Source organism: Chenopodium quinoa, unplaced genomic scaffold (genome assembly GCF_001683475.1).
Source record: "Chenopodium quinoa cultivar QQ74 unplaced genomic scaffold, ASM168347v1, whole genome shotgun sequence".
Classification (NCBI taxonomy): domain Eukaryota; kingdom Viridiplantae; phylum Streptophyta; class Magnoliopsida; order Caryophyllales; family Amaranthaceae; genus Chenopodium; species Chenopodium quinoa.
In genome coordinates, this window is record NW_018745024.1 from 10,902,561 (window position 1) to 10,922,316 (window position 19,756).

A 19,756-nucleotide genomic window follows, 5' to 3' on the forward strand; every position below is an offset into this window, starting at 1 on the left:
CTGTATCCAGCTGTGGATGATAATAAATTTTGTTTGATGAATTGATAAGTAATAGCTGAGATGCTCTCTGCTGTTTGTCATTTGAGTAGCTGTAGATTTGATATGTTTATTGACAAGTCGTACAATTCTTACCTTAAGTCCTTAACTCCTCCAAATCACTTGTTTTTATAAGATGGTTATCAACAAAATTTGGTTTTTTTAAGATGGTTTTCAACAAATTTTCCTTTATTTAAGGTAAGGAAGACCCTAATCAGTGTGGGCCATGCACTTGAGAGTATAGAGGAGGGCAAGGGAATTTTTACTTTCTACTCCCCAAGGTCCAAGTACCATCACTTGGTAGGATTCCAATTCAAGTACCCTTATCTGGTAAGATTCGAATTCTAAACCTCTAGGATTTGAGATAAGAACAATACCAAGTGAGCCAATATTTTGTTGATAAACTATTTATAATATTTGAGTAAATCACAATATAACAGAATATCCATAATCTATGAACAAAGTGTTCACCGAATTGTGTTTTGCGTTCATTTAGAACCATAATATGCATCAGAATTTCAATTATGATATGAGTTTAAAGTAATTTGCAATTTTGCAATTTCATTTACGTAGTATAATATTATCTCATCTCTGATTCACCTTAACTTTTCTCTTTCAAATCTTTTAATCATATCCGAGTAATTTGACATTAGTAACACGTTTCAGATTTCCAAGCCCGTGCAACCACACAAGTTTTTTGTGGGATAAAGTGATTGTTATTTTGGGAATTTCCTCGTGTCATAACTTGAAGCCTAATTCTTTCCCTTTCCCGAAAGGAAAGCAAACATGTAAGTTCAAATTTGCACTCTTTCAAATTACCGAGTTTGTTACTCGTGTAACACCTTTCTCATCACTTAAGATTACAAATTTCATCCATTCTTTAGTTGACACAATTTAATTTTAGCACTATTCAACATTTACACAAACTTGGCCGAATTATATTATCCGTATCTATGAAAAATATATTCACATGAAATCTTGTTAATAAAATATTACTCCGTAAGTTTTTATAATATTTCCTCTCAAATATGCATTACTCCGTATCAAACTTAACTAAAAGAACGTGTCAACTAATAAAGAGCGACATATGTATAGTTTTTCCACTTTTGAAAAGCAGCGCATCAATAAAATTAATGACGTGACTATTTGAATGGGCGACACTCAGTTGAGCTTCAACGTACACAGCAACAACAAATGAGAGCCACTAAAAACGACCCACCGAAAGTAGTTAACATTATCTGTTTATCTCATACAAGGCAAGGAACACTGGGAACTTTCTCCATGCGATTTGTTGCATCATTTTCATCAGAACTCATTTAATTCAGACCAGTAAATACACATTCCAAAATCATAGAGAACTTATAAGATAGAATGGCATTGCAGCAACCCTACCATTACCTTACAACATCGTCCAACCGCAACCGAATATATCTTACTCAATCATCCGGTGACAAGAAAGGGAGGGGCACCCAGTATTCACCTGCCGAGCAATTTGCACCACTCGCATCAACGTTCCAACGGCGGCTCGTGATAGGCATTGGGTCAGCTTCTTTTGTAGCTATTGGTGCTAATTTCGGAGGAATCACGAGCTTTCTCCTCGGACTTTCACCGGATACTGGGCGTAATCTCAAGCTAGATGTGCTTTATCCAATAGGAGGATATAGTCGCTGCATTCAGCCAGATGAAGGATTTGGTTAGCAAGTTCATGTCATACATACAATCTATATATTATTTGAAGCAACTATATATATGAACATATATTTAAATTGTTGTCAAACTGATTGTTGAATTTTTTTTTTTTTTTTTATTATTATTATTTTTTTTTTCTGGACAAAAACAGAGTTAATCTATCCAGCTACATGGGTGGCAGACCAAACATTATTCTATCGAGCAGCAGAACGGGCAGAACAGGAGAGATCACTCGACCCCCCTCCACTCAATTCTGATAGACGTCACAAAAGGAATGTGAATGAACCAGTCGTCGCCTTTGGTCCTCCTGGCTCGACTGGTGAACTTAACGTCAGCGTCATTGTTTCACCAGTCTCTCCAGATTTCAGGTAATTAAGTTTGGAGCATGTCTATTAGTCTCAACCCTCCACCCCTGGGGTACTTTATACTCAAGCAATTCAGTACTAAGGATAAGGAAAACACACTAGTTAAACAAAATACATCTAAAGCACATTGTAAACCAATGGCAGAAGCTGTACATGTATCCATGCTGATCTTAGCGCATCAACAACTACGTTTTTTTATCCTTCACCTATCTTAAACAACTAACACTGATTTTTCTAATGTTAGCTGTAACAATCAACAGTTCAACCTATACTGCAATAGGAGCATTTAAAATTGCGAGTCAAATAAACAGAAATTAAAGTGAACTATATTAGCACAATAGCACCTCCACAGTCCACACCAATAAGGAACTATTTTGGATTTTTAATCATATTTTTTATCACAGGATCGAAGCCTTTGGAGGACCAAAAGAGGTAGGAGAAGCTGTTATCAGAACAATAACTGCTCCCACTCGACGTCCAGATGTGAAGGCGACATTGCTGAGATCAAACCTGAGAGGGGATTCTCTGAAAAATATAAATTATTACGAGTTAGAATTTAGGGTTGAAAGCTCCTCGTTTCAGCGCCATAATGTGACTGTATGTTGTGCCCAAAATGGAAGGCTATACACACTCAACGCACAAGCTCCAGAATCAGCATGGCAAAAAGTGAAAGAAGACTTCTACAAAATTGCTGCCTCGTTTAGTCTAACTTCATAACATATGCATGGAAGCATGTGTATGTACAATAAAGAACCAAAGATCAAGAAACAAATTCACGTGGTTTCTGAAACTAATATAGCTACATTCACAGTCAGACAAAAAATTACTACAGAGTATATGAAATGAAAGACGGAGTGTACAGAATTCAGAATCATTTTGCTAGACTTTACTAAGGATTTTATATGAAATCCAACACACACAGGCCTGCAAAAGAGCCTAAAATTATAGGCTGGAATTAATTCAAAAGATAGCTTTGAATTAACCGGAAGAAATTCAGCTTGTATTCTGATAAGCTGTGCCACAGTGCCGCTGTTCAGCGTTCTCTCTCAGTAGTCATAATTATGAGAAGGAAAAAGGAAACTAGTGGATTTTTTTTTTTATACCTTATATTAAAAAAAATTGGGCAATAATCATACAAAATATCATTTTGCTAAATGTCTAAAATAGAGGATCCATCCAAGAATTGATCCTTTTAAAAATGTTAAAAGCTCAAAAGTTAACAAATTAGCTTCCACAATTTTCATTAACCCAAAGTCCCAGTGTAAGCAAACCTTCTAAAGACCACCATAAAAAACCATGTCAATTAATACACTTGTGAAGCAGTAAATCATGAGTTATGCTGTACGGAAAATTTGTAAACAATATTATGGCTTAAATTCACATAGATTAAATTTTTAGCAATTGCAGACATAAGTGCATGAGCAGCACCAGGAGTCCATACTTTCTTAGTTTCTTCCCTTGTTTATGTAATTAAGCAGGAAGGGCTTTACAGTTTTCTTTTGATGCCGATTCAGATTATTTTAGGTTCATTCAAGTTACATTTTGGATAGTAAAATGATGAACCACCCCAATTATACATCCAAAGCAGCCTGTTCAGTGGTCACTGCTCAACTTCATTATTAAGTCCAGGGTTCAACATTCAAGGCATTGCAGCAAAACATGAAGAAAACAATGCGCAGACTTTATTTGGGGTTCTGTTATGGATACTAGGTTATAGCCCCACGGATACATGCCTGGGTGTATCTAAGAAAGTATATTTTATAAAGCATCTATTTTTAATATTTATTTTGACATAATATAACATTGTGAAGTGTGAATAACATAACACTTTTTTTTTTTTTTTTTTTTTTTTTTTTTTTTTTTTTTATATATAGGATTATGGTTATGCATAAGAAATTTTAGACACTGCATATAAGTCTCATTATATTTGAAGAAAAATTATATAAGTATTAAAATAAGTTGAATAGTCCTAAACTTGAGTTAATCTAGTAAAATTATACATACATATTTTTTTCCTACCGTCTTGCTGGCCAAAGTTCGCCATCTTTGACCTTTACTTTGTAGAATTAATATGACAAGTAATTTATGCATGTTATTGTCGGATATATTTCCAAATTCCAATAAAATATTTTTAAAAATTTCAGTATACATTAAATACATCGGATGTAAAGTTGCCTAAAAATGATCAAAAATTACCCTAATATAAGTAAAAGTTACCCCACAATATAAATAAAAGTTACATATGTTTTATTGATAAAGTCACTCACTTTACAGGACTTTAAATCGAATCTAAGTGAGTGAAAGTAATTATATTAACCTTATAAACTTATCCAATGGCCTACTTACATTACAATCATGTCACGTTTAAAGTTATTCCAAAAAAGGTTAAAAGTTACCCCAAATTAGCTAAAAGCTATCCTAAAACTCTTCGATGTGTGCCAAAAAAAAAATTATGTCAATTGGGTGTACACGAAAGTTTTCGTCTTTAAAAATTAATGTGTACTCATAATAAAAGGGGAAAAATTAGTCAAACTTTGCTCTATGATACCATGGATGGAAGATATTTTTCCCGAACACAGAGTAGCAGGTATAACCAAAATTCATTTTTTGGGATAGGTTATACACAGGTATAAACCCTCTGTGTTGTGCAGGGACAGTAAATCCATTATCCGTGTATAGACACTTTTCTTTTCTTCCCCATTCAAGCCTTTAAAAGAAACTGCCAATTCATACTGATCCAAAAAAAAAAAACCAAAAAAAATTAATTTGCAAGTATACAAACAGAATGAAGCACAAGTTACCAAGATGTGAATAGACACTGGTTCATGCACAGACAGCTTGTCTCTGTCTCGTCATTCTTTCCAGATTCTCTGAAACCACTGCAGTCAGATTACGATCCTCAAACACAAGCTCTGGGCCAAGCCTGCAGAAAAATAACAACATATTATGTTCAAATTTGTAAACAACACACATGCTCTAATTTACACACAGACAAAGCATGCATGGCATAGACTTTCAGAGTTACAGGTAGATTATCAATGTGAATTCACCGCAGTCGCAATCACTTTCTAGATTAAGAAATAGAGCACAATATAATTTAAATTTAAGGATTCCGCTTACTTTGGGTCAAGAACCAGCTTCTGCACCTCTTTGATTGCAGAACTAGCTGCATATAGTGATATCTTTCCAACCTGAGAGCACGAGAAGATGCAATCACTGACATAGAGTGGCTTATTTGTCAATTACATAATAGCAAATTTTATTCGCAACTACATCAGGAATACTGCAAGAATGGTTTACCTCTACCATTTGTAGCTTTGTTGCATGATCATTTGAAAGACAGCGAATTTCTTCTGCCAGTTTCACTGCCTGCTCTAAGCTCTCAGGTGACAAAAAATCAAGACCCAACTGAACCGTGGACTGCAAAGTCACCAAATGAATACAACAAACATCTCACATGTCAGTATAACAACTCAAAAATATCTTGCAGCTTACAAGTTTTTAAGACCAAAGTGTGTTTAAAGGATAACTACTTCTAAACACACAAAAGGCACACATTGGAACACATACACCTCTGCTGATTATGATGACTTATTATTGGCTACTCTATACAACCATTCTGTTACTAAAGCAAAGCAGCAGAAAATAAAAGTTTGAATTTTCATGGACATGATAAGCACCTAATGAAATCAAACGCTAAATAAATACTTCATTGTATTTCCCAAATAAAAAATTCTTGGACATAATGTCTGGTTATTTGCCAAAGAAAAAAATGTATAGACATGACATAAGCTGCTACAGGCTTAAGCAAAACACAAGTGATAATGCAGACAAATCGGATTATGTTCTAAGTATGAGCAAGTATTCATACTTGGACGATATTATTGTCAAAGAAATCATATTGAGAATAGTAGCTTAAGACAGGACCAGGGTACAAAAATCAACCATAAACATTGATGCAAATACCAGCATGATAAAGGTAGAAACTAGCAACTTATCAGGTCCAAAATAAACAGCAAGACAGAGAATGAAATAAGGTATTGGCATGACCAAAGTATCTACCACTAGTACCAAAGTATTCAAATGAACTCACCTGTAGATTTCTTACTTGGAATGGACATCCAGCAGGAACAAACACGGCTTGGCCTAAGTGTTGTTCAAATGACCATGGTTCAACCCCTAAAAAAATGTTATTAACCATGTTATTTATTTGTAATCCTAACTAGCACACCAAATTATTGAGATTTTGTGTAAATCATGCTATTTTAATGGTCAGAGTATCGCAAAGATACAAGTATAGTTGTATAATGACTGGAGAACACAAATTTGGATTTTGCCCAATCATAGTGGTAAAACAAAACCACCATTACACCAGGCACACAAGTAAATATTTTCTCATAACAAATGGACAGAATGAGAAATAAAAAATTGAGAAAAGGGCACAGGGACAAAAACAACAGACGTGAAATAAACCTATGAACCAGTGAGCTAGAGAGCATCAGAGAAAAACAAGTAACAAGAAATGTTGTTATGGGTTGCAGCAAGGAGAGAAGGCTATTGTAAGAGCATGAAATTGTCCATAAGTTACTCAATTCAAGACAGCCACATATGATTTACACCAGAGTAGAAATATAGATAGGTCACTTGAATATTAATTGGAACCCTAGGATCTCATAGAAATATAGCAATCTATGAGAAAAATGATGGAGAATACAAGGAGACACAATAAAGGAGATCACAAGTCTACTATAAAATTAAGCAGAAACAAATAAAGGAGCCACAATCACACATACATCAAGGACCAAGCTAGGAAGAACTACATGAACACGATCACAGAAAGAAGCTAGATGGACAGCCTGACACCAGAACTCCAAACCGGGTATCGAAATTTTCTATCAACACCTTGAGCCGACTGGATCTAAATAACTTTTACACAAATAAGAACAATAACTGATGAGTGATTACAGTATGGGTAGACATTTTCCTTTATGAATGATGTTCTCAGGCCTATGAATATCTCAAAAGCATGAAACTTAGCAATAACAACCTTTTGGATGGGAAACAACAAAGATACAATGCCATTGACGGCAGTTCCCAATTATGCCTAGGTTATAGGCATACAAAGAAGTCAGAAACAAATTCCTCAATTACAGATTCCTCAATGAACAAACAGACTTACCAAATTCCTCGATCAACTTTTGTTTATGGTGATCATTCAGATACACCGCTTCACTATAAAGAGGGCTAGTAACCTAAGATTCCAGAAATTAGGAATATTAGGATAAGATTAAAGTATTTAAAGCTAGTGATTTCTTAAAAGATCAATGTTTACCGTATCGGACTTTCCGAATTCCTCCCAATGGGATCTAAGATACAAAGTTAGCTTTGGAACATCCTCCCGTCGAAAGACATCCCAAATGGCCCCTGGATGTTTGACACAGGAAATTACTCCTTGTTCCATTTGCTCACGTCCAAGATCGGATTTTTGGCATTCGGTATCTTCTATTTGCTCATCTAAATTTATGTCAAGCTTACCCTTATTTACATTTTCCCTATCATCTCCATCAACGGGTAAACTAACTGGAACTTCTTCATTCAAGTCCCTGCATGGATATCCAGAAAAATCTTGCACCTGAGTTTCCCCACAAGCCTTATGTATCTTGGCATTGTTTTCTTTAACTTTCATTTCACAAGAATGCACCAAGAGGTATACCTGCAAGAAGAATCAAGAAACATTGCCACTAACTAAGTGAGAAACATCTCAAACACAAAAGGTTGATTTACATCAGTTTAAATAAAATCATTGATGACCCATGGAATCAAACTGGTTTATGATCTTAATAATGCCATTGTACTCAATAATATAATAAAGCACCCCCTCCCCCACCCCCACCCCCCACCCCCCAACAAAAAAGGTTCTTTATCTTACCCAACTCACCTGCTAAATGATAAGCGTGAGTTTAAGACTTCTTAAAACAAGTTAGAAAGCTCCAGAGAAGGAAAATGTAGAGTAAGTTAGGTAGTGTAGCTGTGTAGCAGCAGCAGCTACAATAAATTTTGTCAAATAATCCCAGAGGTAGCTTTAGGTGACAATCTTGTCAAATAGACACATTGTGAAAGATATATATCCTAATGAGGTGTAGACAGTGATAACAGACCTTTTTAGAAATTGAATAGACCTTTTTAGATAAATATCCTAATGAGATTTAGACAGTGACTCTAGTATGATCAATTTGAATGCTTCCTTATTTCCACAGCCCATAATTTGCTACAAGCCTACAACATTAACAGCGCTCTCTCGATTTCTATTAAGCAACCCTTAAATCAGAAAAATTAAATTGACATAAGAATCCACTTCTCCTAGCATCCAATCAATAAGTTCTATAATTCAAAAGATCTATTGTCCCAAATTACCACTGATAAATTTCAACTCCAAAACATCCCCCCCCCCCCAACCACCCCCAACTCTTCCCTTGTGTACGTTTACGCCGGTGAGGCGGTGACCATAAAACAAGGCAAGACAATTAAACCATTATGCAAATAATGAGGCAATAATTCGGAATGAGCTGCAGAATAAATTTATTAAAATAGTTATTTATTTTTTTATCATCATGGACTTTATAATATATTTTGTCAAATTTCCGATTTATAGTCTTTTTTAGTTGATGGATGTTAAGAGTTTTACATATATATTTGAAATAACTAAATGGAAACAAAAGTAAAATTCCTTTAAGTTTCCTATTTCAAAGAATTCAAAAGGTTCAACACATTGACTTAAAAATAAAGTGTTTACTTCACAGGTTATTTATTTGAATATATTTTTATTTTTTAAGAAAGAATGATATCCAAGCATCAGTTTTAAGAATGGTAACAATAGCTGGTTCAAAATTGCCCTTATTATTACAAGACAAAATATACGGTAATGCAATTATGATCCCTTCTAGATTGTTGCCTATTCAACTTTACTAGAAACTAAGATCATACTGATGAAAACTAGATTAGAAAATTTCTATGGTAAAATATAAAAAGATTGCTGAAACGATAATAAATTATTTATCTGAATGTAAAATTCAAAATTAAAACACAGAGAATGGTTTATAGGATATCTATAATGGCTTAGGCAGTCCATTTGTCTACAAGGCATGACAAATAAGCCTTTTGTCTCGAAGTAGACATTGGGAAGAAACAACCTGCAACTCAAATGATAAATTTTTCTATCTAATATTCTTGATCGTACTTCGAGCATCATGACCATGAAAACAGATACATAAATTTGAATTTATTTGCAAGAGAAATATTTTTATGGTGTCTAACTTGATGTTAAGAGAAATATTGGTGCAGTACATATTTTGCAAGTCCTCAGAGTTCTGGTATATTTAGTTTCTATGAGTTCAAACCATATAGTAGGAATTTAGAACTACAGAGAACCATAGAATATTAGGAATCCTGATTTTTCTGGGTTACTATTTATAGTTTTAGATCTATGACTGACTATACACTATCACCCCTTATCCTTAAACTCAAGGAAAAAACAGAAAGAAATAAAGTATGAAAGACTCACCATATCACGCATGTTCAAATGAAGATTAGTCACTGAGTCACCTCTACCTAACTCTTCAGATAGTCCATACGAGATAAATATCTTAGGTCCAACATCATTTTGTAGGGAATAATGCGGTAATTTTGCAGCAACATTCAAAAGCCCCCACTTTGAATGGATGAATTCAAGAAATGGCACTTTGCTTATAAATTCAGGCCTTTGGTACAAAAAGAACTCTTCAGATGCACTGGGTGATGGCCAATCTTTCAACTTCAACATTTGTGGACTACCATTTTCACGAAGAAGCCCCTCCGAGTATCCTTTCATGAATTGCCCAAGTTCTATATCAACCTGTCATCAAGAGAGGCAAGTATGGTCATGATTCGACCAAGCAATCACAATGCTGACACTTAGAAAAAATAGTTTTTAATGATAGATCTTCAACCAAGTACGACAGAAAAGTGAAGCAACTACCATGTTGCAGATCAGCTATGAAATAAACCAATAATACGCAAGGCGTAAGAGAAAAAATGGCCAAGTAGACCAACCCTATTGCATAGTACAGCTCAATAGGAAAATTCTACAGCAAAAGGACTTCTTTTTCTCTTCCAGCTCCAAAGCCCACAATAATAGATACAACTCACAAGATACCAATCCACAAGAACGGAATTCTTACACTGAGCACGTTAGATTCTAAAACACCAGGTTTGTGTTGCAAACCAGGTCCATGCACCTTCAATTCATATTTGTAAGTTGGCAAATTCAATCAGTCAATCACTTTGAAAGTTCACATGGCAATATGGCACTAAGAATCAATATTTGTCTTAGGTTGGTAACAATTTTGAGAGCTTTTAGAAGTTTGAACCTCATTAGACTTTTGAGCAAGAGAGGCCTCTGAATATTTTGTTTGGTTGGAAGATTTTTAAATCAGAGAGATTTCTTCAAAATGCTATTTTTGAAAAGCTCAAGAGAGAGCATTTTGACAGGAGAGGTTTGAAAAAATTTCAAAAAGAAAAGCCTGTCTCTCCTCCTTCAACATAATTTGGCTGTCTTTCTCTACTACACCATAAACATACCACACCGTGATTGAAAACAAAGGACAACATAAAAAGCCAGCAATAAATCATTTTTACACATCAGATTATAATAAGATCTGAAGAATAAAAAAATCAAACTTGGAAAAAGAAACATGTACATTGTAATAAAATCCACAAAGATGCTCTAGAAAATGAATAGCCATGATTATAAGAAATCTAAATAAGCAACCACAAAATAAAATTAAAAATACTACGAGTTAAAATTGCTCCAAATAGCTCAAATTTGATAGTGTTGAGTTCCATGCAATTGGCCGAAAATAAATTGAGGCAGGAGGGTAATTGGTACTTGATCTGATTAATTGAATTTCACTGAGTTTTTTTCAGAAAGATGACACGGTGGTGTACATAATATTGAGATGGTAGAGCATAGGAAAAGAAAGATAAATTGATATTTTTCTTTTGATCAAGAAGGAATAATAAAAAAAAAATGGCTTATAGAAGCAACTAGATTAATCAGTTACATAAGAGTTGTTTACTAAGGGAGGGCTGGCGGGTAATGTAGATATGGAATACTAGGCTAGAACCTAGGAGTATGAAAGGTTGATTTTTCCCCCTTTCTTAGTGTAATTAATGGCCTTATGGGCTAACTGTGTTTACGGTTAAAAAATAGTGACAATTAACATCTCAACTTCTTTTAAATTTTTACAAGAGATAAAAGTAAAAGTACTCCCCTTGTCCCTAAAAAGATGTTCGCATTTAGAATATTCAATTTAAAGGCGGATACTTTGACCTCGGGTGTTCATTGATACATATAAGAAAAACATATTCATTCGTGTAAAATTTTGTTAGATTCGTCTCGATGTGTAGTTTCAAAATATTAATATTTAGTGATGTTTTATAATACTTAATTCAAGATATTGATGCTCAAGTATGTCATGCATTAGAAGTGGGAACATCTTTTAGGAACAAAGGGAGTACTACCCAACAATATATTGTGTCAATGAACTTATTGGTTAGACAATCTAGTAGCTAGCAACTTACCGGACACGTTAAACAAACAACTAATACAATAGCTAGTCAAACCAGCTCATTGCCAAATAGGGCTATGATATTTTCATACACCAACAATAAAGCCACGCTATTGCAGAAACACAACATAAGCATATGGTTTAACCTTAATTTCACTTAAGTCTAATATGCTATGATACTACCTCCGTGCTCCATCCCTATATAGTTGACATACTTTGACCAACACAAAGTTTTAAACATATTATTGTGTGATGAAAGGTAGTGGGTATTTTTTCTATTACAGCTAGTGGGTAGTGGAGTATAATTTTACATTAGCTATTAGTTTATAATAATTAGTGGATAACAGGTAAAAAGCAATGTGAGAGAAATTAAAAAGAAAGAAAAAATCGTGGATCCACTTCAATTATAGAAAGAAATAGAAGTATGTCAAATATAGAAAGTCACCTGAATAAGAAAAGTGTATCAACTAAATAGGGACGGTATATTAGTTAGGACCACAAGTTAATATAATACAGATAGTATAGGTTGGCTCCATACTTGTACATTATCTTCACTTATTTCAGGCCAAATATGTTCTAATAAGATAAGCACTATCCAGTTCAAATTCAGATAAAATAAGATAAGTGATATTCAGGTGAAGATAACACTACCTAAAGTAACAATTTGACCTGTCAAACTAACAAATGTTGCATTGCATTTGGTTAACATTTGAGGAAAGTTTGCAAATGAAGTCATGTTTCAAATGGCTATCAAATATTTTACCAAAACCAGTTAAATATGAAAAGCATACCTCAGACCAGTCTAGACAATCAACAGCTTTCACCATTTTACTAGCATCATTCATCCTCTCATCAGTAGATTCACAAATCTCCCTCCATATAACCATAGGGTCCCAACTTGTGCTTGATGAACCATCACAGACCTGCTTAACAAGGACAGGTTCACCCTTCGCCCAATGTTTTCGGAAGTTTACAACGCCATCAAGTTTAATGTCTTGAGCAGATGGACAATATAAGAAATTGTCATCACTCTCCTTACGTGATGCACATTCAAGGAACCTAGAGCTAAGTGATCTAGAGTCTGAACAGTTACTAATGCCTTTAACCTTGCAACCACTAACCATTTCTTCAAGATTTTTTACCAGTTTAGCAACCCAATTCATCTTGAAAATTCGCCGAAGAGTTAGATAAGAGCAACCACAACCACCATGTTCCCTCGGAAGGCAAGGTACACTACCATCTATACTTGCTCTCCAACCAGGAAACTTCACACTTAGCAAAAGATTATGGTTTGGTGAAGCTTGAACCTCTCCCAAATGATTTTTCTCAGAGTTATTATCGTCCACTACATCATCTTTTGCAACAGCCAGAGTTTCACTACGAAGATCTTGACAGCATCTGAGGCAAAGATCATACGAGCAAGCTGAGCAGTGCCGGTGATAATCTACAATTGGAACTCTGCAGCAATCACTATCAGAAAACATTTTCAATTACTCATATGTACCACATACCATTTCAAAATAGGCATCACCTAATTAACAGAAATTATATACCCACAAGGCCACAACATACTTAGAAAAGGTTGGACAGCAAATATAAGGTAGTTTCTGAAAAAAATTGTTAGATCATCAATTTCCACAAATCAAACCAAGTAGTATATAAGATATCATGAGTACCAGCACATCTGCTCATCTGCATTCAATTTCGTCCTCTCTAGATCCACTTCGGCTCCTGAAGAGCACATCCATATAAGAATAAACAGCATATACTTCAGCAACAATAATATACGAAATGTGTGGCACAAAAATATGAAACAATAAACTTCTTACCATGTAGCTTCTTCTCTAAATCCACTTCAGCACACTGTTGCTGGTGGATCTCCTTAACCACAGGAAGCACCGACGATAGCAAGCAATAGAGATATTGTAGCTTGTCCAGCACAGGTATATCCCTTATTTTTGCCTGCAACAACAGCAAAAAGGTAATATTTGCAATTTGATAAACTAGAATTGTTATAACAACCAAAGTTTACTTGCAAATAAACTAGAAATGTTATAATAAAATGATGCAATATCATAGATGCTATGTAGCTGACATTTTACCTTAATCAAGTTATCCACCCTGGAGCACACCTTACAATTGCACATACCGCGACATGCAGGGCAAACTCTTTGGATCTCTTCCAAAGAAATGTTTGCATACCTAACACAAGTGTGGCTAGTCAATAGTCATGCACCAACACCATCAAGGACTAGAAACATCTAAGAGAGTAAACACATTAATCTCACCATGTACTAATGCAGCTTTCACAATATCCTTTTCTATCACATTTATGGCACCAAATAACTGAAACTTTGTTACTCCTTCGACACTGATGGCAAGTAAGTCCACCGGTGTCATTTGTAGAATCTGTGCTAGCATCAGAATGAACCTAGAGACCAATATGGAATTCATTATTGCAAACACAGTGATGAGTGAATGTATGGCCAGGAAAATAAAAAAAAATTTAGAAGTACAAGCATAGTTTCTCATGATTGATAAAATTGCAGCATGATTTATAGAAATCACAGACATTTTTACAGAAACATGTTAGTCCAACTTTTACTTCACCTTAAGCACAAGTGTCAAATATTCAGCACTTGCCACTCGGATATTGGTATGACACTTAAGACACTTCATTTGTCCGGCACTTATAGCCAAGTATGAATAACATAGGCCACCAATAGATTATTTCTTAGGAAAAAAAACAATAGATCTCCAAGACTACTAGAGCGAATAAAAAGAAAAGATATTCTACCTCACTAGTAACCATAGCACCATCATCAATGCTCTTCTGTGACATGTTCCTTGAGGATTCTATGCCATAAGGAGTGTAAGACCTTCGACTATGATCATAATGATCCAAGTCTTTTTGCATATCATCCTCTCCATTGGGCGGCATCCGATCCTTGTGATTGTTTGGGAAACCTGAAACAGGAAAATCCTGCACTTGTAGTGACATATCCTTGTTGTTATCGTCACTTCTACTCTCCATATAAATAGGACTTCCAGTTTCACCCATAGATTTCCTCTTAGCTTTCTTTAAACTGGCTCGTAACGCAGAATTTGCTGCTCTCTTCTTCGCCTGAATGTAGTGCTTCTCACATACGGTTTTATCCGGCATAGACATTGCTGTACACCTCCATTGTTTACCATCCGACCTCTTACAACGCAAATCATCAGGAATACCCACTTGATCATCCATTCTAACACTTCATATATCCTCTAACAACTCATTAACTTACAACATCTATCACAACCTACACGAAACCGTCCAACATCATAACCATCCAAGGATTCGAAACGAATTTGAACATTTAATTGAGCTTGCCAGTGCATAAATTAACTAAAACGAATTCCAAATAATTCCGAAATTTAATTTGAGCTTGACAATGCATAAATTTAACCCGAACAAAGTACAAATACTTCCAAATTAGTTCCGAATTTCTAATTAAAGCTTGCCAATGTTCAAAATAACCAAAAATAAATTAAAAAGAATTAAGAAATTTTGTTTGAGCTTGCCAATTTATAAATTATAACCAAAATAAATTCGAAAGAATTCTGAAAGTGTATTTGAACTTGCTATTGTATGAATTAACCATAATAAATTCGAAAAATATCTATAATTTAATTTGATTTTGCCAGTGTATAAATTAACAAATATTAATTCAATCATATTCTGATGAAATTGCTGAATACTACTGTATAGTTAATCAAATTAATGTAAAAATTAACCAAAACAAAAATCCGCAACAGTCGAGTAATGAAAAAATATAATCCGTAAGATGAAAATTACTTACATAGTGAATGATTGAGTTCAATTTCTGGAAAAGTTTGAATATGCCCCCAATTTCGTTCCTCTGAATTTGATATATTGATCCTCTGCTCTTCAATTTGGGGAAAGTAATGGGAAGAGTGTACAATCTACGAGTCTACGACTCTATGGGTAATTATTCTATTGGGGTTTATTTTTTTTCTATTGGGGTTTATTAACCGCAATAATTCTAAATTTTAACCATGTGCAATGGATGATTTTTTTGTTGTGGGTGTTAAAACTGATTCAACCGATCCGCATCGATTAAATTAGAAAAAATAATAAAAACATTGTTTTATATTTCAGTTCGTTTGAACATAATTTGAATAACTCTGGCCCAACCTTACCAAACCCAAATGATGTACCTGAATTGACACCTTTAAGGCTCCAGCCTCCAAGGGTTTGTTTTCTCTCTCCCTCTCTCTCTTTCTCTCTTCTAACCCTTTCCCTTTCTCTCTTTCCGTTTTTTTTATTAATGAAAGTTACTTAAAGCCATGGCATGGATGTTCCACATACTTGGTAGGCTCCTAGAACGCAACAAGCTTAGTATGCCAAGTCCAAACCCCTTTTTGGATTATAGATTTTTTTTTTTTTTACAACGATTAGAAAAAAGGCATAGGCCTCGAGGAACTTGTGATAACAACTCAAACAATGAAAATTAAGGAAAAACAGTTTACTTACGAGGTTGACCTAAGCACATGTCAATTTATTCCAAGTTTCCTTCTTTGTAAATTTACTTACTAGGAAATAGATTGTGAGTTTGTTTAATTTCAAAGCAATATCTAAGTTTTTACATTGTTGATCAAGCACGTTAAAAGTGAAAGCATGAAAACTTGTTTGGTTGACAGTCAACACTATAGAAAGTGCACTTGTAAAGCGCTCATATGAAATAAGAAATTTTACTTCCCACAAAATGAAAGAAGTTGTTTATAGTTTACCTAAACTTCCTAGATAATTGCAACTTTCCATGATATGTTGAAATTACCACCAACCAAACAACTTGAAACAATTCATGTGAATTCCTTGACAAAGTAAGATGTTAGGAGATAATAGTTATTATGATCAACCAAACAATTACTTATACAAATGTGAAATCTGGGAACCAAATACTATTATGAAGATAGACTAACCAAACAACTTGTAACCATAACGTATGAATTTTTTGAACAAATAAATGTGTGCCATGAAATAAAACTTCTTATGTTCAACCAAACAACCACTTATACAGAGTATTAAAATGAGTGAACCAAATACTCTTAGAATACAAATAAAATTTCGGCTAATTATTATAGACTCAAAGATAAAAAAACAATTGAAAGATTGAATAAAGCAAAAAGAATTTTGTTAGGAAAAGTCAATAATTGATCTAAACATATATAAACTTGTAATTTGTAAAGTTAGAAGTATAAATAAAGCTATAAAGTTCAACAAAGATGATGGGATAGTGCAATTAAAACTATAAACAACTGAAAGTTAAGGCTTGCAAGTTGCAAGTCTTTGCAACTTAATTTAAAAAACAAAGCATTAAACTCATAAATAAGCTCCCATTTCTCTTTGTAGTGACTTATAGACAAAAGCCACACACACAAACACAACTGAAACAACTTATTGACGTTATTGCGCTTAAACAATTCAAGCACGAGGCATACAACGTATTTTCCTTCATTGTTTTGTAACGGAATTAAAAGCCAACAATTTATTTAATTTATCTTAACAACCACCTTAATAATATAAGTCGCCCAATTTGAGAAAAAGAAACTTATGATTTGTGAATTTTTGTCCTAAGTGGATGTTTTGGCTTAATTTTTTTTGTAGGAAGATGAAGCACTTAGATGATATTATTAGGTTCAACGTAGTGGGTCTGCTGCGAGTGCTACCGACTATTAAGCACGAGCTTAATTCACAATTTTTATTATACACCTTAGTAATATGAAAATAGGTTGCAATGTTACATTGGTATACTCAAAGTAGTATAATAAAGTATGGTTAATTACACATCACATCAATATAATGCGACATATCTCTTAGTTTTGGTCAAATAGAAAATACCTTTTGCACATTTCCGGTTCATTATTGAATGTGTATCATTCATGTGGTTTCAAAGAATAATAAATTAAATAAAACCTTCGTTAAATATTTGTCGTAAGTGCATGATTTGGAAGATGTACATCTTATAAGAGAATATGAGGTTCAACTTAGTGATTCCATATTTCTATTAAGTGCTACCAACTTTTTAGCTTGAGTTTGATTCTCATGAAGTTCTTGATCCACAACTTCTATTATACACCTTGGTACATCTAAACATAGATTACGATATAACATATGTATACTCACAATCATATCTTAATCTTATATACTATGACTATAACTCACATCATAACATTATTTGCCAACTTAAACCTTTCGCATTATTTTCAATTAGTAGTTGAATGCGTATAGTTTATATTTTTTTGAAGAATAATAAAAATCTTCCTTATATACACCTTTAAACTATAAGAAATTTTCAAAGTTGCCCTCACATTTAGGTAACTAGCTCACTCCTAAAGATCAATTCACCAAACCTTCATTACAATTTTTATTTTTTTAAATAATAATAAGTAAAGTGACATTTCTTATGTAGGGTCCACAACCCCTAGGAGCATTAGTATTTATAAGTGGAACTAGACGTCTGATAAGATGGAGCATCGTACCTTACTTTCATAGTCATAAGCACTAAACAACTAAGCATAAACCCACCACTAACTCACCATTATCAAATCATAAAGCAAGACAAAGCCTAATCTGTAATTTAAAAAGGAACAAGCACAACCATTTCTCCTCTTTCTATCCCAAGTTTCTCTCCTCTCTTTGCAAAACTAGCTACACCACCATCATCCAGTGTCCAAATAGAAATCGGGTTCTCAAGCCGTAGTACTTCTTGTAAGATGTCGCGAACATTCATGGCTTTGAGGGAGCATGTTCTCACCAAAAGGAAAAGCCCAAAGGTTGCTGATGAAGCAATGTTTGGTAATGGGATGGGCACCATAATGCCTATATACGCCGATGAGGTGGAACAAAATAGGCAGCCTTGGAATGGTTTATTGGTTTTTTATACCATTGTTCGCATCCCCTTTTCTATCCTTTCTTGCTTCTCTAAACGGCATGGAAACACAGCTGATAGAACGTGGGTTACCGGAGATACGATGAGAACATCAGAAATCGATCATCTTATGGTAAGTGACAGCATGCGCTATGCAATCTTGATGTAGTTTCCACCTTTTGTAGTACTGAAACTTGCTAGAGTATGTGTATATATTTCAGCAGATAGTCATGAAAATAACTTACCAGTATGTGTATATATTTCAGCAGATAGTCATGAAAATAAGAAAATTATCTGAAGGCTCTGTTAGCTTTTACGTTGCAGAATTTAATTCTTGCAGTAATAAAAATACAAACTCACTAGAGATCCTATGACGGCTCTCTTTACACAAAGAGTAGTATTCTGTATTCCCCCCATTCCATATTATCTGATCACTCGACTAACTTTTATCATACAGTATTATACGCCACTTAAGATACCACACAAAGTTAAACAGCAGTGAATATGGAACACAGGGAGTAAAAAAGCGTAACAAAATTTGTCAATCCGTATCAAGTAAATAACACGTTCCATCCCAATTTGGAATCAGAATGACTACAGGTACAGTGCACAGAAAATCCTTCATATTTCAATCATATGAGTTCAAAATTTAAGCAAATTGTCAAGAACGAACCCAATCATCGGCACTTATCAGGTAAAGTATTGGCAGATATGATTTATGCTGTTTTCCCCTGGACCCTGTGAGGATGACAGTTTAACTAAGACATGATTCCATGATCTGGAGCATCCACTACTCTTCTTTTAGATAAACAGTAAAAAGTGCTTTAAGCTAAAGCTAAGATTCCTTAACTTAGAAACACAACATAAATTAGAGTAAGCATATGAATCATACCTCACTAGCGAACCGTGTAATCAGGATGTACATGCCTTCATTAACAGATTCTCCTAATTTCTTATATGTGAAGATAAACAAGAAGAAATATCTACTCTTCAATGAGCAAACATCTACAAACCCCTCGTTATAGTGCGTTGTTCTTTCCTGCTTTAAGAAAAAAATATCTGAGCAGTAACATGTTTGGAAAAAGAGTATTTTGAACAAGCAGAGTTGCAAGGCGCGACAATTTGATGC

General features: G+C 34.3%; 3 protein-coding genes across 4 annotated transcripts; 2 read left to right on the plus strand and 1 right to left on the minus strand.

The window, feature by feature from the left end:
• Positions 1-1,014: 1,014 nt before the first annotated feature.
• On the minus strand, positions 1,015-15,874 carry LOC110708655 (lysine-specific demethylase JMJ25-like). Of its 2 annotated transcripts, none has more exons than XM_021886841.1 (15): positions 15,535-15,872; positions 14,493-14,994; positions 13,984-14,126; positions 13,798-13,897; positions 13,525-13,657; positions 13,372-13,426; positions 12,487-13,165; positions 9,652-9,981; positions 7,423-7,803; positions 7,270-7,342; positions 6,184-6,269; positions 5,391-5,510; positions 5,211-5,281; positions 4,892-5,013; positions 1,015-1,703 (listed from the first exon to the last, which is right to left on the minus strand). In XM_021886841.1, the coding sequence occupies exons 2-14, from the start codon at positions 14,937-14,939 to the stop codon at positions 4,914-4,916; spliced, it is 2,718 nt and encodes a 905-aa protein (XP_021742533.1). In that variant the 5' UTR covers positions 14,940-14,994; positions 15,535-15,872; the 3' UTR covers positions 1,015-1,703; positions 4,892-4,913. The 2 variants fall into 2 exon arrangements, with proteins under 2 accessions (XP_021742533.1, XP_021742534.1); XM_021886842.1 differs by lacking the exon at positions 1,015-1,703 and adding an exon at positions 2,529-2,615 and having other exon boundaries at positions 15,535-15,874.
• On the plus strand, positions 1,408-4,841 carry LOC110708656 (psbP domain-containing protein 7, chloroplastic-like). Its single transcript, XM_021886843.1, has 3 exons — positions 1,408-1,729; positions 1,877-2,093; positions 2,495-4,841. The coding sequence occupies exons 1-3, from the start codon at positions 1,408-1,410 to the stop codon at positions 2,805-2,807; spliced, it is 852 nt and encodes a 283-aa protein (XP_021742535.1). The 3' UTR covers positions 2,808-4,841.
• A 2,212-nt stretch (positions 15,875-18,086) lies between the features above and the next one.
• On the plus strand, positions 18,087-19,079 carry LOC110708658. Its single transcript, XM_021886844.1, has one exon. The coding sequence runs from the start codon at positions 18,473-18,475 to the stop codon at positions 18,794-18,796; it is 324 nt and encodes a 107-aa protein (XP_021742536.1). The 5' UTR covers positions 18,087-18,472; the 3' UTR covers positions 18,797-19,079.
• Positions 19,080-19,756: the final 677 nt, after the last annotated feature.